Consider the following 26,257-nt stretch of genomic DNA (forward strand, 5'->3'; position numbering starts at 1 on the left):
GGACTGAACTCAGGGCCTCACACATGTGATCTCAGCCCACTGCCCCTGAGCTGTGACTCCAGTTCTCTTACTTTATTCTGAAAATAGGGTCTTTGTTTGTTTGTTTTGGTGGTACTGGGGATGGAACCCAGGGGCCTTCTACCTTCAGACCTATTTTATATTTTATTTGGAAACAGGGTCTCTTAAGCCAGCACAGGCTGGCGTCGAGCGATCCTCCTGTCTCCGCCTCCCAAGCGAGGAATTACAAGCGTGCGCCACCACGCCCGGCTTGAAAATAGGGTCTTGATAAAGCAGTTGCCCAGGCTGATCTTGAATTTGGGACCCTCCTGCCTCAGCCTTAAGCAACTGGAATTACAGAAATTTGCTACTGAGCCTGGTTAGGATCTATATTTCTCATTCAAAAATGTAAGGACTATTAATGAATAGAGCATAGTATATAGCTCATGACTACAATCCATTGTTTTTGTGTGAAAAGATCTTGGAGGCTGTTCCTCTGCTGATCTGAGCGCCCAAGGGAAGGTGCTTTAAAACTTCAGACAGGGGCTATGGGTGTAACTCAGCGCCGGAGTACTGCCTAGCGCACCTGAGCACAAGGGTTCAGTTTCTAGTACCACAAAATAAAGTAACATAAAATGAAGGACGGGCCTGGGCAAAATGAGTAAGCGCCAGCCTGATGCTGAGCTGTAATCCTTATTTTATGTGTGTGTGTGTGTGTGTGTGTGTGTGTGTGTGTGTGAGAGAGAGAGAGAGAGAGAGAGAGAGAGAGAGAGAGAGAGAGAGAGAGAGAAAGACAGACAGACAGACAGACAGGGGATTGAACCCGGGGGCATTCTACTTCCGAGCTACCCTCTCCCAGCCCTATTTTAGTTTTTGTTTTGAAACAGAGTCGACAGGTTGATGCGAGTCTCACTATTCACTGAGAGAGCTCTCAAACCTGTGATCCTCCGGCCCAGCCTCCCACGTACTGGACTGCGATGCCAGCGAGCCACACCCCTGGCTTTAGTCCTTCCTTTACCTCGGCGGCTTAGCTCTGCAATGTGCTCCTCTAGTCACCGTTTAGCAAGTAGTTCCCGGGAGCCTTTTCGTGTCAGGCATGGTGGGGTCCTTGAGGAACTCGGAGCAGATCACCAGCGGAGCCGGGACGGAGGTTAGCAGGTCGCAAACTCTCGCCCTAGCCCGCGTCGCTCCCTCCTGGAAGCCAGAGGCCGCCAGGGCAGGAGGTGGCAGAGACTGTCAGGGAGCGTGCTACAGCACGAGCGGCTGCGAGGACGAGAGAAATCCTCGGTGGGGTTCGGTGGTCACAGCACCACGCCCGCGGGCTGAGCGCGAAGGGACGGGCCTCCTTAGAAGAGGCTCCCCACGCGGCCGGTGGCCTCGCTCTGCCATCACGACCCGATCCTGCATGCGGACTGCAGATGTAGGGAAGGTGAGCAGGATTCAGACCCCAGCAAAAGTAAGCAGACCTTTGTGTACTAGCGCTGGCCAGGCCCGTCTCGGCGCCTCCATCTACCAGGCCTCTGCCCTTCCTCCCAGGGACCTTTAGCTAAATTTCATGTTATTTTCTTACCTTTGTTTATAACTTCACCACCTGGGATTGTACCCCTAAATGATACTCAACTTTGTTACTTATAATTAAGTGAAATCATATTGTATATATTGTTTCTCTTAATTAGGTTTCATTAATGACGATGTATGTAGTTATACTTTGTTAATTTTCCATATTACAAAATATTCATTGCAGTTTGTTCACCTATTAATGTACATTTGAGTTGTTCCTAGTTTTTGGTTATTCTAACCAATTCCCCATGCGCCGGCGTGGGGAGCCTCTACTAAGGAGGCCCGTCCCTTCGCGCTCAGCCCGCGGGCGCGGTGCTGTGACCACCGAACCCCACCGCGGATTTCTCTCGTCCTCGCAGCCGCTCGTGCTGTAGCACGCTCCCTGACAGTCTCTGCCACCTCCTGCCCTGGCGGCCTCTGGCTTCCAGGAGGGAGCGACGCGGGCTAGGGCGAGAGTTTGCGACCTGCTAACCTCCGTCCCAGTTTTTTTTTTTAAATCCTACCTTAAACCTTCATGTACATTTGATATCCTTGGATAAAAGTTTTCCTAGAATATATACCTACTTGATAATGGAATTACTGATCGTAAGCTCTTTTCGTAGCAGGTTGAATAAGTTTGTTCTGTTGCCAGCAGTGAATCTATGAATCTCTGGGTTTGGGGAGGGGGAGTACTGGGGATTGAGCTCAGGGGCATTCATCTTCATGCTACACCCCAGCCCTTTTTATTTTTGTTTGCACATAGTGTCTGTGTGTTGCTGAGTCTGTGCTGCTGAGGCTGTCCTCAACCCTGCGATCCTCCTGTCTCAGTCTCCCAAGTACTGAAATTACAGACATGTACACCCTTCTCAGTGAGGCTTTAATTTATGTTTACTTGGTAGATAACGACAATTAAAAAAAACACATTTTTGAGGTTTCTGGGGTTCACTGAATTTTTTCTCATTTTTTCTGTTGGATTCACACTATGTGTGTATGTTTGTGTGTGTATGTGTGTGTGTGTGTTGTGTATGCATTTAACCCAGGGATATTCTACCTCAGAGCTACACTCCTGCCCTATTTTTATTCTTTATTTTGAAACAGGGTCTCACTAAGTTGTGGAGGGCCTCACTAAGTAGCTGAGGCTGGCTGTGAACAGCCATCCTCCTGTCAGTCTCAGCCTCCCAAATGCTGGGATTATAAGCTGCGCCACCAGCCCAGCCCTATTGTGTTTTGAAACAAAGTTTTACTAAGTTACTCTGTGCTAACCTCAAACCCTAGGTCCTTCTGCCTCAGCCGTCCAAGTGCTGAATGTACAGGCGCGCCATGCCGGCTGGACTCATATTCTTTACTATTCATTTTCGCTCTGTAACTTCTAAAGGTTATTTTATCTGTGTGTGTACGTTTTTCCTTAACCTTAATACTTCTCATTGGCTCTCTTCTTGTTCTTCTCCATCAAGAGCAGCACTTCCTCTGGCGGGTGTGCCCAGTACCTTCTGCTCTTTTTCTGTCTCTGTGTTCTGGTCCTGATGGTCTTTGAGTTGCTGAAATTAACTTCCCAGATCTTCACACACGTTCTTTCTCTCTCTGCCTCGCTCACTTCAAGTCAAGATCGTATTCGCTGTGCCTCCTTGGTTCTTTCTGAGAATGCAGTAGTCCCAGTTAGAAGATATGATGAAGACAATGACAGCCATCTTCCATGAAGCACTGTCAGCCTGTAATCCCAGTGCTTGGGAGGCTGAGACAGGAGGGTCACAGGCTCCAGGGCAGCCTCCGCAGCTCAGAGAGCCCGTTAGGAATGTAGTGAGACCCTGCTTCAAAATAATAAAATCCAGAAAGGGCTGGGGGTGTAGGTTGAAGATTGATTGCCCCTGGATTAATTCCTAGTACCCAAAAAGAAAAATCATTGCAAGACGGACGTGGTGGTGCATGCCTGTAATCCCAGTACTTGGGAGGCTGAGACAGGAAGATTGCAGGTTTGTGGCCAGCCTCACCTACTTAGTGAGGCCCTCTACCACTTAGACCCTGTTTTTAAAATAAAGAATAAAAATAGAGTTCCCCCCAGGGTGGGTAGAACCTAGGCAGAATGCCCCTGGGTTCATTTCCCAATACCACACACACACACACAAAAGAATCATCATGCAAAGTAGCAAGGAAGAGCTGCTGAGCTCAAGCAGGAGCGGTTCGCGGGGGCCAGAACGGTGGTTTCTTCAGTGTTGTTTCCCACGCTTCTCCAACATTCTGTTTCCTGTTGGGTAGAAGAGGAAAACGCTGGAGTGGACTGATGCGGCGGAGGGAGACGGTGCGTGTTAGTGATGGCCTTGCCGGGCCTCGGCCCGGCACGGGCACGGCGCACGGGCGTCCGTGTCCCACTCTGCGGCGGTTAATTCGTTCGGTCCTCACTGGCAGCGGTCCCAGCCGCATTGCTCTGTCTGTCTTATAACCTTGCACCGTCTGACCAGTGCGAGAAGGATGAGATGTGCTGTCTGCACACCATTTTCCTTAAAAGCCCTGACTGGAAGCCGTGGAGACCTTTTCCACTCAACCTTCCAGGAGAGTTCAGTCATGGCCACCTCTGCCTGCACTGGACATTGGATGTGTGCTCTGCCAGATGCCCAGCCCCAGCTCCGTAGCTGGCAGAGGAGACACAGTCTCTGCCAGACTTCGACAGTCATCCTATTTCTGTATGTCTCAGCTTCAGATTTGTCAGATGAGGCATCTAAAGATTTTAGCACACACACACTTCCTCTGAGTGATTGCGTTCCAGTGATGGGAAGTGTTTCTATCCGCCTTGTTCTAATTCAGGTGTTTTTGTTTTGTGGTACTGGGAATTGAATCCAGAGCATTCCATTTCTGAGCCCTTTTTATTCTTATTATGGAACGGGTCTTGCTAGGTTGCTGAGGCCGTCCTCAACCTGGGCTTCTCCGGTCTCAGCCTCCCGAGTGCTGGGATGACAGGCCTGCACTACCACACCCGGCTTCCAGTCAGTTTTGAAGGAATATCAGATGCTGCAGGCAAATCATTTGGGGCCTGTGTTATATATAGTAGACTTTTGAATCTGAGCGTTAAACCTTGGGTCATTCTACCTCTGAGCTATGCCCCCAGCCCTATTTTATTTTGAAATAGGGTATTGCTAAGTTGCTGTGGTGCTGAGACTGGCCTGGAAACTGCAATCCTCCTGTCTCAGCCTTCCAAGTACTGGGGTGACAGGCATGTGCCACTGTACCCAGCTATCTAATAGATTTTAATCCTTTGAGTAAGTCCCCATACTTTCCAGATGGTATTGGTTTTAAAGCTAAAAGTAAAGTCAAGCGGACCTTTAATAGTTACTTTTACTTTAAGGAGAAAAAGTATAGGTTGGTTTTAATAGCTAGATTCAATCTGGAAACTTTTGATTTTTCTAAGCTATTATATTAGTGGTGTAAAATAGAGCCTAATGTCCTTTTCTAGCTTATTTGCCCTTATTCAACAGTTCATTTGTGAAAATAAGCAGTGTGGGTGGTATGAATAAGTAAAATGAAAACCTTCTTCCCCAACAAAGCAGCATTTGAGACGATATGTTAAGAATTAGGAGAAACAAAAATTGTGCATTTTAAAAAGATATATTTGAGGTTTTGAAACAAAAATAGGGCTTATTAGATTAACTATAGGATAATGCTATAAATTAAATGCAGGCAGTATTCAAAGGCTGAGTTTAAAGTGTAAGCAGAAAGGTTTTGGGTCTGAGGGGAGAGGACTTGGGACAGGAGGGGACACGGTACGTTCCAGCCCTGTCACCCCCATGAGCGGGCCGTAGCGGGCCGTTTCCGACAGCAGCTGTCCTGCTGCCTCGACACATCAGGCGACTGCCTTAGTCCATTTTCAGTTGTTATAATAAAATACCTGAAGCTGGGTAATGTTGAAAGAAGATATTTTGCTCACAGTTTTGGACACTGAAACTTGAAGATCAGGCAGCCGATCGTTTTGGCCCGGGGCACGGCGCCCTTGGCTGTGTTGCCAGCGGCTGTTGGCATCGGTGCCGGAGCACCTGGGAGGGAGAGGTGACCCGGCCAGACCGGAAACCTGAACACCAGGAGAGCAGACTAGCTGCCTTGTAACAGCCGACATACAAGACATCACCAGGGCCCCAAGAAAATGCCGTCGGCTCCTCAGACAGTGGCCCCCAGTGACCTCCCGCCAGCTCAGCCACCTCTCCACCTCGGCACAGTGGGGGCTCAGCTGCAAACACAGAGCCCTCGAGGGGCGGGCTGCACCCGGACCACAGCAGCGAGGGCCCGGCCCCGCTCTGCCATCCTCCCACCTCGAGAAGTTCAGGCTGGGCGCCTACCTCTTTCCCAGTCTCCCTCCCTGTGGCCCGTCGGGGACATCTTCATCTCCCCGCGCGTCCCCACAGCAGGCTGAGGACCAGCGGCCTCTCAGTGAAGCGGCCCGACGGGCGCCCACATCTTGCAGAAGGCTTCGTGCACCGCGGCGGGCTCGGTGCAGAGCGGGCGGCCCTCTCCTTTGAAAGCCTCCACCAGCTGCGTGACGTGGTGTCTTAAACGGAAGGACTACTTGCCCCTCGTTTACCGCCAGTAGTAAGGGGAGAAGTGAAGCTGCTCAGCCATTTTGCCATTCCTGACTGGACGGCTCGGGGGAAATTGGTCTCCACAGGAAGACTTAAAACCGACAAGCAGACAGTAAACACATGTGCAGGCCAGACTTGAATCCGTGTGCCGAGGAGGGCTCCTGGAACGGCTTGGGAGGAGCGCCAGCCTTTGTAGGATGCTCTTTTAATTTTTGTGTATTATAACTTATTTTCAAAATGACAGCAGACAGAAGTAACCGAAAGGTTCGGAGCCCGGAATAGAGCTTTTCTACAGCTGTGAGCTGTTTAACATTCTGCTCGTGTCACTGTTCGCTCTCCAGATGGCTTTCTGGCACTGGCTCAGTTCCTAGATGTGAGGCCCGTTGGTTCCTCAGCAGCAGCACCACGCACTGTGCCGCGCGGCCCCGTGCTTCACCGCCATCCCTGGCTCCTGGTGTCCTTGTGACCAGAAACCACTCAGAAAAGACTTGTTGGCATTCAAAGGCCCACGCCCCAGAGCCTGTCAGGTACAAAGGAGCCGTCAGTGAGACAGCGGACCTTTGTCTCCGCGTGATAGGTGCGAGAGTAGGTCGGAAGAGCACACTCCTGTGATCCCGTCTGCTCTGGAGGCTGAGGCAGGAGGATCACAAGTTTGAGGCTATTTTCACCAACTTTGTGAGAACTTATCTCAAAATAAAAATTTTTGAAAGATGGGCACCAAGCCGGGCGTGGTGGGCACGCTTGTCATCCCCGCGCTAGGGAGGCAGAGACAGGAGGATGGCGCAGGTTCGAAGCCAGCCACGCGCGCTGGCTTAGGAGACCCTGTTTCCAAATAAAAATGTTAAAAAAATAGGTCTGGGAGTGTAGCCCGGAGGTCGAAGGGCTTCCAGGAACCCCAGTGCCACCAAAAAGAAAAAAGAAAGATGGGCACCAGGTGCAGTGGTGCACACCTGCGAGGCTGAGACAGGAGGTCAAGGATTGCTGCAGCAAGTTAGCAAGTCTTTTAGCAGCCTAAAATAAAAAAGGGCTGGGGTGGAGCTCAGAGGTAAATGCCCCTGGGTTCAATTTCTAGTACCACACATACATAAAAAGTGTGTCCAGTGAGCCAGAATTATTTAGATATTTGCTTTGTGTCTGTTGCTACCTACAGTGGCAGAAAAGCAAAGCAGAGACGCTTTGCATAGGAGCGTGCTGGTGGTGGGGCTGGTGCTGCTGTCTGCAAGAGACACCGGCAGCTCCAGGTGTCGGCAGTGCCCTTGTTCCCTGAGGGATGGCAGTGCGCTTTGCACTGGGTGCTTGCTTTACAGTAATTTATTGAACTGTACAGCTATATGTTCAGTATTTTCATATATACATATATATATTTGTGGTACTGAGGATTGAACTCAGGGGCATTCTACCTCCAAGCTACACCCCTAGCCTTATTTTTTTTTTTTTGGCGGTACTGGGGTTCCTGGAAGCCCTTCTACCTTTGGGCTACTCTCCCAGACCTCTTTTATACTTTTTTTATTTTTGGAAACAGGGCGGCTGGCTTTGAACCTGCATGATCCTCCTGTCTCCGCCTCCCGAGCGCGGGGATTACGAGCGCACACCCTGGATTTGATCCGTAGCATCACAAAAAAGAAAAGTAGGAAGAAGATGCCATAAGAATATTACTTCGCCTTCTGTGTGTTTTGCCATCTTTGGAAATTGAGAAGTGTGTGTGTGTGTGTGTGTGTGTGTGTGTGTGTGTGTGTGTGTGTGTGTGTTGTGTCTGAAATACAGCAGAGATATAGGGAAGTGCCCAAAACATAAACGTTGGCGCATTATTCTGAAACGAGCACTTGCCTCCCTTCCTGGTACTAGGGATTGAACCCAGGAGTTTTCTACCTCCGACCACACCCCAGCTCGTTTGTATTTTTTGTTTGGAAACAGGGTCTTGCTAGGTTGCTGACAGTCTCACTAAGTTGCTAAGGCTGCCTCAACTTCCCAAGTACTGGGATTATAGGCATCTGCCACCATGCATGCTTCCTTTCTTTATGTTAACAGTAAGAATTAAGCCGGGCGTGGTGGCACACGCTTGTAATCCCAGTGCTTGGGAGGCTGAGACAGGAGGATCGCACAGGTTCAAAGCCAGCCTCAGCTACTTAGTGAGGCTCTCAGCAACTTAGTGAGACCCTGTTTCCAAATATAAGATAGGTCTGGGAGTATAGCCCGGAGATATAAGAGCCTCTGGGTTCCACCCCCAGTACCAAAAAAAGAAGCCGGGCGTGGTGATGCAGACTTGTAATACCAGTACTTGGGAGGCTGAGACCAGAGGATCTCAGGTTCACAGACAGCCTCAGCTACTTAGTGAGGCCCTCTGCAACTTAGTGAGACTCTGTTTCAAAATAAAGAATAAAAATAAAAATGGGGCTAGGTATGTAGTTTGGTGGTAGAATGCCCCTGGGTTCAATCTCCAGTACTACAAAAAAACTTGTTACTTGACATTAGGGGAGTCCTCCGGCCTAAGTAAGTTGGGGGCGTTCTGTAGCCCGTGAGCACACAGTCTACAGTGGGGCGCAATTGGAAACAGCAGTTTGGCAGCGCCTATAGACGGCCGCGCCGGCGGGGCGGCGCAGTGAGGCTGCGCGGAGGCCCGGGCAAGGCCTGCTTCAGCCTCATCGTGACCAAAGCCAGCTCCCAGCTGTGCCGGCCTGCAGAGCCTGCGCAGAGCAGCCAGCGAGGCAGGCACAGCTCCTTCTACTTTATTCTTTTATGGAGAGATACATGTACTGAAAATAGAGATGGAAGTTAAACTCCAAGTGAATAAACTAGAATGTTCGAGTGAAATCACTCCATTCTTCCTAGTGGAGGGAGTTGAGATCTGTCTGTGGCCTGTCATGTCTGTGGTGGTCAGAACTGCTTGGCTTTCACCTAACTGTGTCACTTTGAGCGCTGTTTATATTTCTTAGACTACATTGAAGGCCACGTAATTAAGTTTTTCCCATTAAGCATTTTTTTTTTTTTCCGGTACTGGGGCTTGAATCCAGAGGTGTTCTACCTCTGAGTTATACCTCCAGCCCGATTTTATTTTTATTTTGAAATAAGGTCTTGCTAGGTTGATGAGAGTATCACTCCTCATAGAGGTTGTCCTCGACCCTGCGATCCTCCTGTCTCAGCCTCCCAAAGAATGAGGCATGCGCCACCATGCCAGCTCCAAGCATGATTTAAACTTCACTTTCAGTATCCAAAATAATTGTTCTCCCAGCAAATTCTAGAGAATTCTTCATTAATTTCCTTATTTAGCCATAAATAGGATTTGTTGAGGGCCTGTTCTGTGCTTAGGGCACATGGAGTAGGCTCAGGGAGATGTCCAGGGATGCGGACAGTCAGAGCATTTCCGGAGACCTGGAGGCGCAGATATCCTGAGGAGGGAATTAGATGATGGGGGGAGGAGAGAAGAGGACCGCCTGGCAAGCACCAGTTCGGCGTGCCTGGACTAAGGATCATGCGTTGCGTGGAATGGCCGGTTAGGGGATGGAAGGGGCTCGGTCCTGGTTTCTTCTCGTTGTTTTATTTTGCAGTGCTGGGGTTGAATTCAGGGGTGCTTTGTACTAAGCTACATCTTCCGTCTTCTAAGTCCTGTATTATGAGAAGGTGGCCTCACACTTGTGATCGCCTTGCCTCGCTCTCCCCGGCTGCTGGGATTACAGCTGTGCACCACCCAACTTGGCTGTTGATTTATTTAATGGTCCCGGGATTGAACCCAGCTCCATCCTACCTCTGCGCTGTACTGCTGACTCTTTTATTCTAAATTTTGAAACAGGGTCCCTTAGGTTCCGAGAATCTCACTGAGTTGCTAAGGCTGGTCTTGAACCTGCAGTCTTCCCATCTCAGCCTCTCAAATAGTGGGATTATAAACACACGCCACCATACCCAATTCCATGATTTATTTTAGACAAAACCATTTTTTTTTTTTTTTTTTTTTTTTACCAAGAAATCCTTAAATCTACTCAGACCTTTTTCCTCTTATCTCCAGAAGTTTCGGATTGCGGTGTGAGGTCTTCCGGCTCTGATGGAATCACTGCCCAGGTCTCCATGCCGAGGGGGGCCTTACCTTTTCTAGCAGTGTGGGAGAGTGAGGGCCCAGAGTTTTTGTTGTGTAGTTTCATACTTCTCTGATACCACTGTTACTCACTGACTACCTTGGTTTCACTTGTGAGAGTCTTGCCAAAGACCTGCATTGGAGAAACCGGAGGCGCGTCCAGGTCTGTCATTCTGTGACCCACGGGTGGAGTTCCGTACGCCTGCGCAGTCTTAGATGCCGGCTCCTGGTTTTCCGTTCAGCGTTGTTGGTAGCTCTTGGTTGAGATGTGGTGCTTGCTGGGACTTGTTCCGGAGCTTCCGCCCTGTCTTCCGCCTTGCCTTTGCATGGCGTGTTTGCATATGGGCAGAGCATGGTCTGTTTTTGTTTGTTTGTATTTTTTTGGTGGTACTGGGGTTCCTGGAAGCCCTTCTACCTCCGGGCTACACTCCCAGACCTATTTTTTTTTTTTTTTTGGAAACAGGGTCTCCGCCTCCCAAGCGCGGGGTTGACAAGCGTGCCCACCACGCCCGGCAGAGCGTGGTGCAGGTACTTACGAGTGCCTACCACTTGCAGGTTGAGAAGCTCCCCATTGAGAACTTCCAGAGGCTGCTCCAAAGGGAGTCGCCTACAGGAATTCTTGGTCTACATTATGACATCTGTGGCGGCTGCTCGAGTGTTGTTCTTGTCAATGAGATTTATCAGTTAAAAGTTCCTAAATACATAAGAACATGTTACTATGCTGTAGTGAGAAGCAGCCCCTTCCTTTCTTCCTTCCTATTGAACCCGGGGCATTCTACCTCCAAGCTCCACCCCCGCCCTGGATTGTATTGTTTATTTTGAAACGGTCTCATTGAGTTGCAGAGGGCCTCACTAAGCAGCTGAGGCTGGCCATGGACCCGTGGTCCTCCTACCTCAGCCGCCCAAGTACTGGGATCACAAGCATGTGCTGCCACACCTGACTTCAAAATGGTGATTTCTGGTTAAAAAACAAAACAAACAAAAAAAGAACTCATCCTCATCAGTAGTTTGTTTGCTGTGATTGCATTAGTCCAGCAGGTTGTGTGTTTGATTTTCCTCCCCGTTATTCATCAGTTTTCAAAATCGCATCTCCAGTAATGACCAGTGAAGGATTTGGTGTTTTGTATCACTATTAATTTTGGGGGGAGGTACTGAGGATGGAACCCAGGGTCATTCTGCCTCTGAGCTATACCCCAGCTCTATTTTTTATTCTTTATTTTGAAACAGGTCCTCACTGAATTGCAAATGGTCTCACTAATTAGTATCAGAGGCTGTCTATGAACTGTAATCCTCCTGTCTCAGCCTCCCAAATGCTGGGATTACAAGCATGTACCACCACGCCCACCTACTATTCACTTTTTTTTTTTTTTTTTTTGGTGGTACTGGGGGAGGAACCCAGAGGCTTTCTACCTCCGGGCTACACTCCCAGACCTTTTTTATATTTTATTTGGAAACAGGGTCTCACTAAGTTGCTGAGAGCCTCACTAAGTAGCTGAGGCTGGCTTTGAACCCATGTGATCCTCCTGTCTCAGCCTCCCAAGCACGGTTACAGGCATGCGCCACCACGCCCAGCCTAACTTTTTTTTTTTTTTTGTACTGAGTATAGAACCCAAGGCATTTTACCTCTGAGCCACACCCCTAGCCCTTTTTTTTAAATTCTTTATTTTGAAACAGGGTCTCACTGAGTTGCAAAGGGCTTCACTGAGTAGTAGCTGAGAGGTTAGCCGCAAACCATGATCCTCCTCTCTCAGCCTCTCAAATACTGTGATTACAAGCATGCGCCACCACGCCCGGCGTATTAACTCATTACCGGAGGATCGCAGTTTGCAGACAGCCTCAGCTACTTAGTGAGGCCCTTCATAACTTAGTGAGACCCTGATTCAAAATAAGAATAAAAAAATAGGGCAGAGAGTATAGCTCGGAGGTTGAATTGCCCTGGGTTCCATCCCCAGTACTGCAAAAAAAAAAAAAAAAAAAAAGCCGGGCGTGGTGGCGCACGCTTGTAATCCCCTGCGCTTGGGAGGCGGAGACAGGAGGATCACGCAGGTTCGAAGCCAGCCGCGCTGGCTTAAGAGACCCTGTTTCCAAATAAAAATGTAAAAATAGGTCTGGGAGTGTAGCCCGGAGGTAGAAGGGCTCCCAGGAACCCCAGTACCACAAAATAATAATAACAACAACAATAATAATAATAATAATGATAATAGATTTGATATGTTTTCAATTCACGAAAGTCATTGTTTCTAGTCCCCAGCAATGCTTCACGTTGATTCGTGTCTCTTGACCTCGTACCCATTAGTGGAGTGTAAATCTTGGTTATTGAGAGAGACCGAGGACAGGCAGTGGGCAGACGCTGGGGTGACCTCGGGGGCACGCAGCGTCGAGCTGCATGTCTAGCCCTTTTGATTTGAAGTCAGGGCTGCTTCTCTGGTCTCAGCCTCTCTAGTTGCTAGTATTGTAGGCATGCGCTACTGCGCCTGGTTCTTGTTTATTTACCTTTAATGCCTGTGTCTTTTCAACTGTTATTTTTGTGTGTCCTTGAAGGAAAAACTCAAGGAATAGGTGAGACTTAGGTTTGACAGAGGAAGGGTGCTCTTGTCGGGGTAGAGGTTTGTTATGAGGAATGTTCTTCATGTGAACAAGGTCTAGAGTAGGAAGATAGGAGACCCTCGTGGGACAAGGCCCTGGGCTAGGAGCCACGGGAAAGCAAAGACAAACAGGGCGGCGCGCAGCATAAAGGGCACTGTTGGCTCATTGCGGAGTTTGGTCTTCTTAGGTGAAGGCGGTAGGTCACGATATCGACAGGAAGCTAGTCTCGTTGATCCAGGGCTCTCTTGATTGCCATTTCCACCGGAGTTGACAGAAAAACTCAGCCTAAGAATCGAATACTTCCTAAATAAAGTCAGGAGGAAGTCCGGAGAATGGTTGTTAATTGAAGGTCTTAAAACTCTAATCCTTTCAGCCGGGCGTGGTGGCGCACGCTTGTAATCCCCGCGCTTGGGAGGCGGAGACAGGAGGATCGCGCAGGTTCGAAGCCAGCCGCGCGCGCTGGCTTAGGAGACCCTGTTTCTAAATAAAAATATAAAATAGGTCTGGGAGTGCAGCCCGGAGGTAGAAGGGCTTCCAGGAACCCCAGTACCACCAAAAAAAAAAAAAAAAAAAAAACTCTAATCCTTTCAGATGTCATATTTATCTTGCGTTTGTATCAGTGTGGTATGTGTGATTTTTGTAGTCACAACTAAAGTTTGTTTGTTTATTTGTTTGTTTGTTGGCACTGTGAATTGAACCTAAGAGCATTCTACTTCTGGGTACACCCCCAGTGCTTTTAATTTTTTGTTTTGAAACCGGGTCTCACTAGGTTGATGAGAGTCTCACTGAGTTACTGAGGCTGTCCTCGAACCTGTGATCCCCTCTCTTAGCCTCCCAAGTACTGGGATTATAGGCACTTGTCATTTAGGGTTTCATTAATTTGCTAAGGCTGGCCTCGAACTCCGGATCCTCTTGTTTTAGCTTCCTGAGTACTGGGGTTGTAGTATGTGTCACCATGTCTGGATAAACAAAGTGTATTAATTGATTGATTGATTGAAACTGGGGCTTGAACCCAAGGGCATTCTATCTCAGACCTACACCCCCAGCCAATTTCAATTTTATTTTGAAATGGGGTATCACTAAATTGATGAGCATCTCACTGTTTGCTGAGGCTGTCCTCGAACCCATGATCTCCTGTCTCAGCCTCCCCAGTGCTGGGATTACAGGTGTGTGTGCCACCATATCTATCAACGTATCTTTAAATAATTTCTGCTTAGTGACTTAGCTCTTGCTTTTAAAAAATCACATTATTTAGCCGGGCGTGGTGGCGCATGCTTGTAATCCCAGCCTTAGGGAGGCTGAGACCGGAGGATCGCGGTTCGCGGACAGCCTCAGCTACTTAGTAAGGCCCTCTGCAACTCAGTGAGACCCGGTTTCAAAATAAAGAATAAAAAATAGGGCAGGAGGTGTAGCTTGGAGGTAGAGTGCCTCTGGGTTCCACCCCTCAGACTCGCAAAAAAAAAAAAAAAAAAAAAATCCCATTATTTAATTGATCTCCTATTTCATATTGACTCTGTTCAAATCTGAGGGCTAATTATAGATGGGTGGGCTTTAGAAGGCCTGCCTGCCTGCCTGCTTGGCTAGCATTTTTTCCTGGTCTCGGATATTGAATCTAGGGGTGCTTTACCACTTCAGCTGCACCCTGGACCTTTTTATTTCGTTTTTTGAGACAGAGTCTTGTTAAATTGTTCAGGTTGGCTTCAGCCTTGTGTTTCTCCCTCCTGTCTTCCTGCCTCAGACTCCTGAGTACCTGGGATTATGAGTGTACACCACCATGTACACCACGAACTCTCTCTCTCTCTCTCACACACACACCCTTTAATCTTTTCCATCTGAGACGGTTTCTGGCTATGTTTCCCAGACTGACCTTGAATTCCTGGCTGAAGGGATCCTCTTGCCCTCAGCCTCCCAAGTAATTGGGACTGTAAGCCTGAACCACCATGCAGAGTTAGCCTGCCTGCCTGCCTGCCTGCCTGCCTTCCTCTTTCTCCCTTTCTCTCTCTCTCTCTCTCTCTCTTTCTTTCTTTCTTTCTTTCTCTCTCTCTCTCTCTCTCTTTCTTTCTTTCTTTCTTTCTTTCTTTCTTTCTTTCTTTCTTTCTTTCTTCTGGAGATTGAACTCAGGCATTCTACCTCTGAGCTACACTTGCACTCAGCTCTATTCTATTTTTTATTTTGAAACAAAGTCTCAGTTAGTTGCTGAGAGCCTAGTTAAGTTGTTGAGGCTGGCTGTGAACCTGTGATCCTCCTATCTCAGCCTCCCAAGTACTGAGTCTGTGCCTTCAAGCTCAGCCATCCCCAGACCTTTCTATGTTTTCTTTTGAAACAGTTTTCCACATTGCTGAGGCTGTCCTCAAACCTGTGATCCTCCAGTCTTAGCCTCCCAAGTACTAGATTCCGGGCGGATGCCACCACGCCTGGCTAGCTTGTCTTATTTTAAGGTAAATTTGGCTAATTCTGTCTTCTCTGCCTTGTTTTCCGTTTCTAGGGCCCCGTGGTTATGAATGCGCTTCAGCTTCGCAATGCCTCCTGCTATGGCAGACATCCTGGACATCTGGGCAGTGGACTCTCAGATCGCATCCGATGGCCTCATACTTGTGGACTTTCTTTTGCCCACTGGGATTTATATCCAGCTGGAGGTGCCTCGGGAAGCTACCATTTCTTATATTAAGGAGGTATGTTCTTAGATTTTCTAAAGATTTAGTTTCCTCTTCTTTCTTTGTGGTAGGAGGTGGTACTGGGGATTGAACCCAGGGGCTACACTCCAGCCCTAATTTAACTTTTTTTTTTTTTTTTTGGTGGTACTGGGGTTCTTAGAAGCCCTTCTACCTCCAGACTGCACTCCCAGACCTATTTTATACTTTTTACTTGGAAACAGGGTCTTTTAAGCCAGTACAGCTGGCTTTGAACCTGCGCAATCCTCTTGTCTCTGCTTCCCAAGCCCCAAGTGTGGGGATTACAAGTGTGCGCCACCATGCCTGGCCTATTTTAATTTTTTGGTGGTACTAGGGGTAGAACCCAGAGGCTTTCTACCTCCGGGCTATACTCCCAGACCTTTTTTTTATATATATATATTTTATTTGGAAACAGGGTCTCACTAAGTTGCTGAGAGGCTCACTAAGTAGCTGAGGCTGGCTTCGAACCCATGCGATCCTCCTGTCTCAGCCTCCCAAGCGCGGGGATTACAAGCGTGTGCCACCACGCCTGGCTTAATTTTTATTTTGAAATAAGGTCTCACTAAGTTGCTGAGGACCTCGCTAAATTGCTGAGGCTGGTCTCAAACCTGTGATTCTCCTGTCTCTGCCTCCAAGCTCTGGGATTACAGGTTTGTGCCACATGCCTGTCTAGGTTACTTTCTAGATCACTGCAGAGGGAAATGCCATTTTATTATAGGAAATATAATTAATGTAAATCATATGGTAAATTTGAGAGAAGTTTAACCTTTTGGTAATTTCACTTTAAAATTTTTGTGCATGCCTTGTCTTTTATGGACATAGCAAATATGCTTGCTCTCATTCATGTTTTTAATCTGTATAATAGCTAAATTAAGAAAAATTGGCTTATGAGAGTTTGAAGTACAAACTCCTGACTTTGGACGTACCTCTTAACTTTTTTCCAACCTTGTTCATTATGGAGACATGGGAATTCTGAAACTGCATGGACTTTGAGTGAAAGGAAACCACAGAGTCAGTTTAGGCGTGGTCTGGGGACAGAGCACTATCGTTTTGTAGCCACCAGTGACAGCTGTGGATGCGGCTGGCTGTACTGGGCACCGCTGGACTGATACCTTCCTGCGTATTTATTTATTTATTTATTTATTTATTTATTTATTTATTTATTTTGGTGGTACTGGGGTTCCTGGAAACTCTTCTACCTCCGGGCTACACTCCCAGACTTATTTTATAAATTTATTTGGAAACGGTCTTGTAAGCCAGCGCGGCTGGCTTCAAACCTGCGCCATCCTCCTGTCTCTACCTCCCAAGTACAGGGATTATAAGTGTGTGCCACCACGCCCGGCTAATTATTAACTTTTTGTGTTACTGGGTATTGAATCCAGGGCACTCTGCCACTGAACTACCTCCTCAGCCCTTTTTATTTGTTTTAATTTTGAGACAGGGTCTCATTAAGCTGCCCAGGCTGACCTCGAATTTGCCATCCTCCTACCTCTCAGCCTCCTGGGTCCATGGGATTATAGGCACGTGCCACCACCCCCATTTTTTTTTTTTTTTTTTACTGTGAAATTGACATAAAATTTTACCATTTAGACGTTTTTAGGTACACTTTTCCATTGCTGTGCCGCCATTATCACTATCCGTGTCTGGCGTCTTCCCTTTTCTTCAGCTCCTGATAATCTCTATTCTAATTTTTACTAATTTGAATATTGTAGCTACCTTTTGGAAGTAAAATCATACCACAAATATTTATCATTTTTGTGTGACTTATTTCACTTAGTTTGCCATGTTTGAGTGTTTAATTTCGCTTATTTTTGAAGCAGAATAATATTTTATTACACGTATTCTTACCATATTTTTTTTTTTTTACCTATCCATCTGATTCAAGTGTGGTAGACATTTGAGTTGTTTCCAACTTTGGGCTACTGAAAATAATGCTGCTGTTTATATTCATGTATAAATATCTTTTCCAGTCTCTGCTTTCAGTTCTTTTGTTAAAAGTGGGATTTGTTGAGTTACACTAATTCTCCGTGATGTTTGTTTTCTGGCCCTCGGCGCCCCTCCATGCTGAGGCTGGACACCAGGGCCTTCTGCACGCGGCCAGGCCTGCCGCTCACCTACACCTCTGTCCTCTGCCAATCCTGTGCTCTAAGTTTTTGAAGAACTTCTGAACTGTTTTCCACGTAGCTGCCCATTTTACATCCTCATCAGAAAAACATAAAGGTTTCAGTTTCTCTCTAACCTGGCCGGCACTTGTTATTTATTTATATGTTTAAATAGCCATCCTAATGAATGTGAAAGAGTATCTCAGGTACTAGGTGTGGACCAAGGACCTTTTGCCTCTAGGCTATAACCTCAGCTGTATTTTATCTGGAAACAGGGAGTTCCTGAGGCTGACTTCAAACTTGGGATCCTCCTGTCTCAGCCTGCCAAGTACTGGGTTTACAGGCGCCTACCACCTCGCCCAGCTCAGTGTGGTGGTTTTTTTTTTGTGTGTGTGTGGTACTGGGGTTGGAACCCAGGGGCACTCTACCTCTGAGCTGTACCCCCAGCCCTATTTTTTGTTCTTTATTTTGAAACAGAGTCCCACTGAGTTGCAAAGGGCCTCACTAAGTAGCTGAGGTTGTCCTTGAACTGCGATCCTCCTGTCTCAGCCTCCCGAATGCTGGGATTACAAGCGTGCACCGACACGCCCGGCTATTTGTTTTTTAAAAAGCAGTTTCAGTGTGTTTGGGATGGCTTTCTGTGTATTTCCTTCAAATGTATTTCTTTGTGATTTTCACAGATCGACAGTACTCTGTAATCCACTTAGCCAGTCTCTCTGCTAAGCATGTGATTGGTCTGGGGAAGGATTTACCCACAGGGCTGCCCTGGTCATCTGTCACTCCTGCCGGTGTTCCAGCCCAGATGAAACCTTATAATTTCCTCTTGCAGATGTTATGGAAGCAGGTCCACAGTTACCCAATGTTCAACCTCCTCATGGAAGTCGACTCGTACATGTTCGCCTGTGTGAACCAAACCGCCGTGTACGAGGAGCTCGAGGACGAGACGCGGCGGCTCTGTGACGTCAGGCCTTTCCTTCCTGTCCTCAAGTTAGTGACGAGAAGCTGCGACCCGGGGGAAAAGTTGGACTCAAAAATCGGAGTCCTCATCGGAAAAGGTGATTGAAACGGGGCCTCTGTTGTTACATGAGTAGACGTGTAGTACGTGTGTTCTCAGACACTGCTTTTCAGCGTGTCGTCCACACACCGAGACTGGTGACCGCTTCGAGGCGGGGTGAGGACAGAATTCAGAGTGAGTGTTAAGTACCTTCTTCAGCAGCGGGATACTGTCACAGCATCCAGGGCTTATGTTTTCTGTGTCTTTATTTTAGCTAATGATTTGTTTTTATTTTTTAAAAGTATGGGTCTTTGGTAAGTTAGAAAGGTAACAAGTGTTTTCCACTCTGGTAGTTTGATATCTTTTCTGAGATTCCTAATTTTTATGAATTGTTCCTGTAATATGAATGTATTCTGTGGACAACTCTATAAGTCAGTTTGATATTTTCAAATAAAAGCGTGATGTTTAATTCATGCTTTTGACAAATTTTACCTTTTATCTGAAATTATCTTTATTAGAAGGGTTTTTTTGTTTTGTTTTGTTTTGTTTTAAGCTGGGCGTGGTGGCGCACACTGGTGATCCCAGCATTTGGGAGGCTGAGACCGGAGGATCGCGGTTCGTGGCCAGCCTCAGCTACTTAGTGAGGCCCTCCGCAACTTAGTGAGACCCTGTTTCAAAATAAAGAATAAAATATAGGGCAGGGGGTGTAGCTCGGAGGTTGACTGTCCCTGGGTTCCATTCCCAGACCCACCAAAAAAATAAGTTTTGGGGTTTTTTGTTTTGTTTTGTTTTGTTTTTGGTACTGGGAATTGAACCCATGACCTCAGGGGTATTTTTTTTTTTTTGAGTTTAATTTTATTTTTATTTTTTTTATTTACTTTTTTAATTTATTTTTTAAATTGGTGCATTGTAGTCATATATCAATCACATTGGAGTACAAGACTTGAGAGGATATACAAGCACACATCATCCAATTAGCCCTCCTCCAGCCCCCGTCCCATTCCCTCCCCCTCCCTCCATCCCACACTTCTTTGGTGATTTACTTTGATACATTTGTTTATGTACCTCCTGCGTTTTAAAGAGGCTCCGTCCTCCAGTATTACATACCCTCTGATTGGTCACATTAGTTGCTTCACTATAGGGCCCTTTCTATAGCTCAACCTCTTCCTGTTGCCCTTTTCCTCCTAGTTATTGCTGATTAAGAGAAGCGTCTGATTTATATTTTCTGCGATATTTCTCTGTGCATGCTGCGTTGCAAGTACCAATCCCACTCTTGATGGTCCCAGTAGTGGCCTGGCTACTCAGTGGACTGATCCAGACCTCGCTGGCTCAAGCAGCGGCCTTGCCTCATGGGAGGCCCCAGTTCTGGTCTCACTGGCCCCTGAACCAGTCTAACCCCTAAGCTGGCTTTGGTCCCGGCCTTGGAGGCCGCAGGAGTGAACTTGCCTCACGCCAGGCTCCGATGCTGGCCATTGGCCCCTGCACCGGTCTAACCCCTTGGCAGGATTCCAATCCCGGCCTCGGAGGCCCCAACACTGGTAATGCCTCACGGCAAGCTCCGATGCCGGCCTCACTGGCCCCAGCACCGGCCTAACCCCTTGACAGGCTCTTATCCTGGCCTCAGAGGCCCCAGTACCGGCCTTGCCTCAAGGCAGGCTCTGATGCCGGCCTCGCTGGCCCCAGCACCGGCCTAACCCCTCGGCAGGCTCCGATCCCGGCCTTGGAGGCCCCAGCACTGGTCATGCCTCAAGGCAGGCTCCGATGCCGGCCTCGCTGGCCCCAGCAGCGGCCTAACCCCTCGGCAGGCTCTTATTCTGGCCTCGGAGGCCCCAGTACCGGCCTTGCCTCACAGCAGGCTCCGATGCCGGCCTCGCTGGCCCCAGCACCAGCCTAACCCCTCGGCATGCTCCGATCCCGGCCTCGGAGGCCCCAGCACTGGTCATGCCTCACGGCAGGCTCCGCTGCCGGCCTCGTTGGCCCCAGCACCGGCCTAACCCCTCGGCAAGCTCTTATCCTGGCCTCGGAGGCCCCAGTACCGGCCTTGCCTCACGGCAGGCTCCGCTGCCGGCCTCGCTGGCCCCAGCACCGGCCTAACCCTCAGGGGTATTTTATCTCTGAGTTATGCCCCCAGCCCAATTTCACTTCTTATTTGGAAATAGGTTCTTCCTAGGTTGCCGAGAGCCTTGCTAAGTTTCTAAGGCTGGCTTTGAACCTGCAATTCTCCTGCATTGGCTTCCCAAATACTGGGATTACAGGTGTGCACCATCACGCCTGGCTTATTTTTTAAATTTTGAAACAGGTTCTCACTAAGTTGCTGAGGCAGGCCTTGATGCTGCAGTCCTCCTGTCTTAGCCTCCCAGGTACTTAGATTACATGTAGATGCCCCAGTGCCCTGTTCTTGTAGTTATTATTATTATTATTATTATTATTATTATTAATTTTTAAATTTTATTTATTTTTTTTGTGGGGGTCTGGGGATTGAACCCAGGGGCATTCAACCTCTGAGATACACCCCCTGCCCTATTTTTTATTCTTTATTTTGAAACTGAGTCTCACTGAGTTGCAGAGGGCTTCACTAAGTAACTGAGGCTGTCCATGAACAACAAACCGCGATCCTCTGGTCTCAGCCTCCTGAATGCTGGGATTACAAACGTGCACCACTATGCCCAGCTTTTATTATTATCATTATTATTATTATTATTATTATTATTATCATTATTATTATTGGTACTGGGGTGGAACCCAGAGGCTTTCTACCTCCAGGCTATACTCCCAGACCTGTTTTATACTTTATTTGGAAACAGGGTCTCACTAAGTTGCTGAGAGCCTCACTAAGTAGCTGAGGCTGGCTTCGAACCTGTGTGATCCTCCTGTCTCAGCCTCTCAAGCGTGGGGATTACAAGCGTGCGCCACCACGCCCGGCTTTATTATTATTATTTTGAAGCAGAGTTCTCATTAACTTGTGGAGAGCCTCACCAGGTTGCTGAGGCTGGCCATGAACTTGTGGTCCTCCTGTCTCAGCCTCCCAAGTACTTGGATTATAAGCGTGCACCACCATGCCCAGCCTCCACTGATGTTTTTATTTTTATTTTTTGTGGTACTGGGGATTAAACCCAGAGGCATTCTACCTCTGAGTTATACCCCTGGCCCTTTGTTTTGTTTTGTTTAAAGCAGGATCTCTCTCATTAGGTTGCTGAGAATCTTCCTGTGTGGCCGAAGCTCTTCGTGAACCTGTGATCCTCCTGCCTGAGTCTCCCAAGTACTGAGATTACAGACATGGGCCACCACACCCAGCTATAGATTTCTTTTACATGCATTTTATTTATTTTAAGGGTTTGGGCCAGGCATGGAGGTGCCAGTGACCAGGAGGCTGATGCAGGAGTGTCAGATGATTAAAGCCAGCCTTGGGCAATTCAGTGAGACCTTGTCTCAAAATACAAAAGAAAAAGGTCTGGGGATGCGGGAATGTAGCTCAGAGGGCCTCTGAGTTCAATATTTTATACTACCAACAGAATTTTTAAAATTTGTTTTTGGTTTGTGGTTGAAAATACATAGCTAGTGTGAATTTTTTTTTTTCTTTTGTAATGAAAGGAAGCTGACCAGAACCACACTGATTGTTTAGGAAATTAAAATACTTGAAATCCAGAAAGTACAACAGAGGGAGCCACACTTGTCAGGGCACCGAGCTTCTCTGAGGTGTCTGGATGACCCTCCCCGCCGCTGCCTCGAGCTGGCTTGCTCGCCACCATCTCCCCACCCTGCCTCGCCACCGAAGCCGGAGGAATGCAGGGAGCCCCAGCTGTTACCTGGGGGATCTGAGCGAACCCACCGTTCACTGCTTATCTGAATTTCAAATTGAACTGATGGACCTTATTTTTCTTAATCTGTTAGCTTAACCTTTACCACAGCATAGGGGTCTGACACAGGAATTGAATTTCATTTTCTATAAATAATATGGCATATGTCTTGCAGCATCCTGAAGCTTTTTATATAGAGAATTCTTTTGTAGTGTGCTCTCCAGTTTGAATGATGAAAATACAGAGTATTTTATAAAATAAGCAGCCTGCATGCTGTTAACTGGTTATACATTGTACCGTCAGCAAATCTAGAAGAGCGCATTATGATTGTGTACACAAATAGCTATTCACCTTGGAGGGTGAGCGAGTCTGCCTTACACTTAGGATGCATTTCCCCTTGTGATGCCTCACAAGCCAGTTTTCGCAGCTGCTGGGGAGGCTGTGCTGAGCGGCCAGGCCTGGTGAGCTCACGGCCTGGGAAAACAATAAACAATCCCTTCAGTTAACTTCAGGAACAAGGTTGCTGCCTCCTTTCTCCAAGGAAAACAATAGAACTTTTACCACCGAGCGGCCCTGACCAGGCTAAAAATACCTTTTCCTGAGAAATGATGTACCCGGTCGTTCTGTTTTCTGTATTAATTTCACGTAATTATTTACAGATTGGTTTCTGATTATTCCCCTAGTGAAAGTATATACCACCACGTATTAATAATTTACCTCCAGTTAATCAGAGGGTTTTATCAGCATTCTGAAAAAGTATTTGAAAACTCCCCTGTTGCTCCTGATTTATCCAGACCTATGGGGTGTCTTTTCTTTTGTAGTTCTGGGGATTGAACCTAGGGCGTCGCCCTTTCTGAGCAGGCTAGCAGTCTCCACTGAGTTACGTCCCCAGGCCCCTGTGGCGGACCTGAAAGAAAAACAAAAACAGAGTTTGTGTTTTGTTTTGTTTTTGTGATCCTAAGGATTGAAAGCAGGGAATTCTACGTCTGAGCTATATCCCCAGCCCTATCTTTTATTTTTTATTTTTGAAACAGGGTCCCACTAAATTGTGGAGGGCCTCAGGAGGTGGCTGAGGGTGGCCATGAACCTGCGATCTTCCTGTCTCAGCTTCCCAAGGACCGGGATCATAGCATGGGCCATGATGCCCGGCCTAATTTTTTTTTTTTTTTTTTATGGTACTGGGGGTAGAACCCAGGGGCTTTTTTCTGCCTCTGGGCTATACTCCCAGACCTATTTTATACTTTATTTTGAAACAGGGTCTCACTAAGTTGCTGAGAGCCTCACTCAGTAGCTGAGGCTGGCTTTGAATCTGTGCGATCCTCCTGTCTCAGCCTCCCAAGCGCAGGGATTACAAGCGTGCGCCACCACGCCCAGCTTAATTTTTATTTTTAAGAGATTCTTATAGTGGTTCCCAAATTGAGGCTGTTTTGTTTTCTTCAAGGCAGACTCTCAAAGATGTTGTCTGGGATGTGTTGATAAAATCTGTATTTCTTGGGTAATTCTAACAAGTTATCTGAACAGAATTCCATATTTATAATATATCTTTAAAAAATTACCAAAACCGTGGTGATTGTTCTTGGAACTATAGCAATGACCTTGGCCTTTGCTTAGAATTCACTACCTTGTGAGAGATAGTGGAACAGCAGGCAGCCAGGTGTAGGTGTGAGGCAGTGAAGGAGCCTCCGTGCTGAGCCGCAGAAGGCCATCTTCACTCAGCCGAGTCAGGGATGGCCTCTCAGTTGAAGGATGCAAGAGTAAACTAGAGCCGGGCCTGGGGGCGCACACTTGTGATCCCAGTACTTGGGAGGCTGAGTCAGGAGGATCGCAGGTTCAAGGACAGCCTCAGCAAATAGTGAGACTCATCAACCTAAGGAGACCCTGTTTAAAAATGAAAATTAAAAAATAGGGCTGGGGGTGTATCTCAGAGGTAGAATGCCTCAGGGTTCACTCTCCAGTGTCACAAGGAAAGGAAAGGAAAGGAAAGGAAAGGGGAAACTGAACCTTCAGCGCTGGGGAGGAGCTCAGCTGCTGAAGGAGTGGGAAGGCCCAGTGAGGGAAAGGCGTCTGCAGGGCGCCCACCCGAGCAGAGTGCAGTCACGGTGGGGTTAAGGGGCCGCCTCTCTGCGCCTCTCTGGAGTTGAGAGCTGGTCTGAGTTTTTTTATTTTTTTGTGGGGGGGATGTCTTTTTTCCCCCTTTGTACTGAGGATTGAATCGAGGGTTTGTTCTGTCTCTGAGCTACGCCCTCAGCCCTATTTTTTTTAATAGGGTATTAGGAGCTGGGTGTGGTGGCACACACCTGTAATCTCAGTACTTGGGACACAGACAGGAAGACACAGGTTCCAGGCAGTGCAGTGCGACTCTCAGCAATCTAGTGAGACCCTGTTTCAAAACAAAAATATTAAAAGGGCAGGGGTATAGCTCAAAGGTAGAATGCCTGGGGTTCAACCCCTATACCAAAAAAGAGAGGGATGGAACGGAATGGAGCTGAGTTGCTGAGGGACTCACTAAACTGCCAAGACTGGCCTCGAACTTGTGATCCTCCTGTTTTGGCCTCCAAAGCACTCGGATCACAGGCTGCAGCACCGTGCGTAGGCTCTGTTGCCGCTGCTTATCACCATTATCATCGTTAGTACTTTGGTACTGGGAATTGAGCCTGGGGCATTCTACCACTGAGTTACAATCTCAACCCTCTTTATTTTTTTATTTTGAATTAGAATCAGTAAGTTGCTGAGGGTCCTGCTAAATTGCTGAGGTTTCCTTCAAACCTGCATCCCTCCCGTCTCAGCCTCCCAAGTACTCAGATTACAGGCATGTGCCACTCTACCGCCTAATAATTTTATTTTTTATTTTTATTTTTTTTTGGTGCTGTGGGTGGAACCCAGGGGCTTTCTACCTCCAGGCTGTACTCCCAGACCTATTTTATACTTTATTTGGAAACAGGGTCTAAGTTGCTGAGAGCCTTACTAAGGAGCTGAGGTGGCTTTGAACCTGTGCGAACCTCCTTTCTCAGCCTCCCAAGCACAGGGATTACAAGCGTGCACCACCACGCCCGGCTAGATTTTATTTTTTAATGACAGTTTTAGGTTCACAGAAAAATTGGCAAAAGTAAAGAGATTTTTGTTTTATGTCCTCTGCCCCGACACATGCATAGCTGCCTTCATAGTCTACTACATTTTAAGTTAAATAATTTCAGTTTTAGGTTTCTTCTAATATAATACTGGAACAGCTTTCAGATTGTTAGCTTTTCTCAGGTATTTTAAATGTGACTTTCCTGGTTTATGAAGAAGACTATATCTTTTATATGTAGTTTTACTTCATTTTTTGGTACTGGGGATTGAACTCAGGCCATTCTACCTCTGAGCTACACTCCTAGCTCTCCTACTTCTGTCTGTTTGTCTGTCTGTCTATCTATCTATCTATGTATCTATTTATTTATTGCGGTGCTGGGGATGAAACCCAATACCCCCAGCCCTATTTTTTATTCTTTGTTTTTGAAACAGGGTCTCACTGAGTTGCAAAGTAGCTGAGGCTGACCATGAACTACATCTTCCTGTCTCAGCCTCCCAAATGCTGGGATTACAAGTGTACACCACCACACCCAGCTTCCTCCTACTTTTAATTTTGAAACAGTGTCTCACAAAATTGTTGAGACTGGCCTCAAACCTGCAATCTTCTTGTCTTAGCTTCCCAAGTACTGAAATAATGAGTGTAGACCGGGCGTGGTGGCGCACACTTGGAATCCCTGCGCTTGGGAGGCTGAGACAGGAGGATCACACAGGCTCGAAGCCAGCCTCAGCTACAGAGTGAGGCTCTCAGTACCTTAGTGAGACCCTGTTTCCAAATAAAGTATAAAATAGGGCTGGGAGTACAGCCTGGAGGTAGAAAGTCCCTGGGTTCCACCCCCAGTACCACACACACACAAAAAGAAATTATGAGTGTGT

At 47.4% G+C, this 26,257-nt stretch overlaps 1 protein-coding gene across 1 annotated transcript in view; it reads left to right on the forward strand.

Moving 5' to 3' along the window:
* Positions 1 to 15,251: 15,251 nt before the first annotated feature.
* The window catches only part of PIK3CB (phosphatidylinositol-4,5-bisphosphate 3-kinase catalytic subunit beta), a gene marked incomplete at both ends in the record, with an annotated part of 69,486 nt that continues 58,480 nt past the window's right edge, over positions 15,252 to 26,257 (forward strand). The window contains 2 exons of the mRNA XM_080695846.1: positions 15,252 to 15,422; positions 18,354 to 18,579. Of these exons, the coding sequence (XP_080551972.1) occupies positions 15,252 to 15,422; positions 18,354 to 18,579 (397 nt within the window). The remainder of the gene's footprint in view (positions 15,423 to 18,353; positions 18,580 to 26,257) is intronic.

The sequence above is a fragment of the Muscardinus avellanarius genome (genome assembly GCF_963383645.1).
Source record: "Muscardinus avellanarius genome assembly, chromosome: 5".
NCBI lineage: Eukaryota > Metazoa > Chordata > Mammalia > Rodentia > Gliridae > Muscardinus > Muscardinus avellanarius.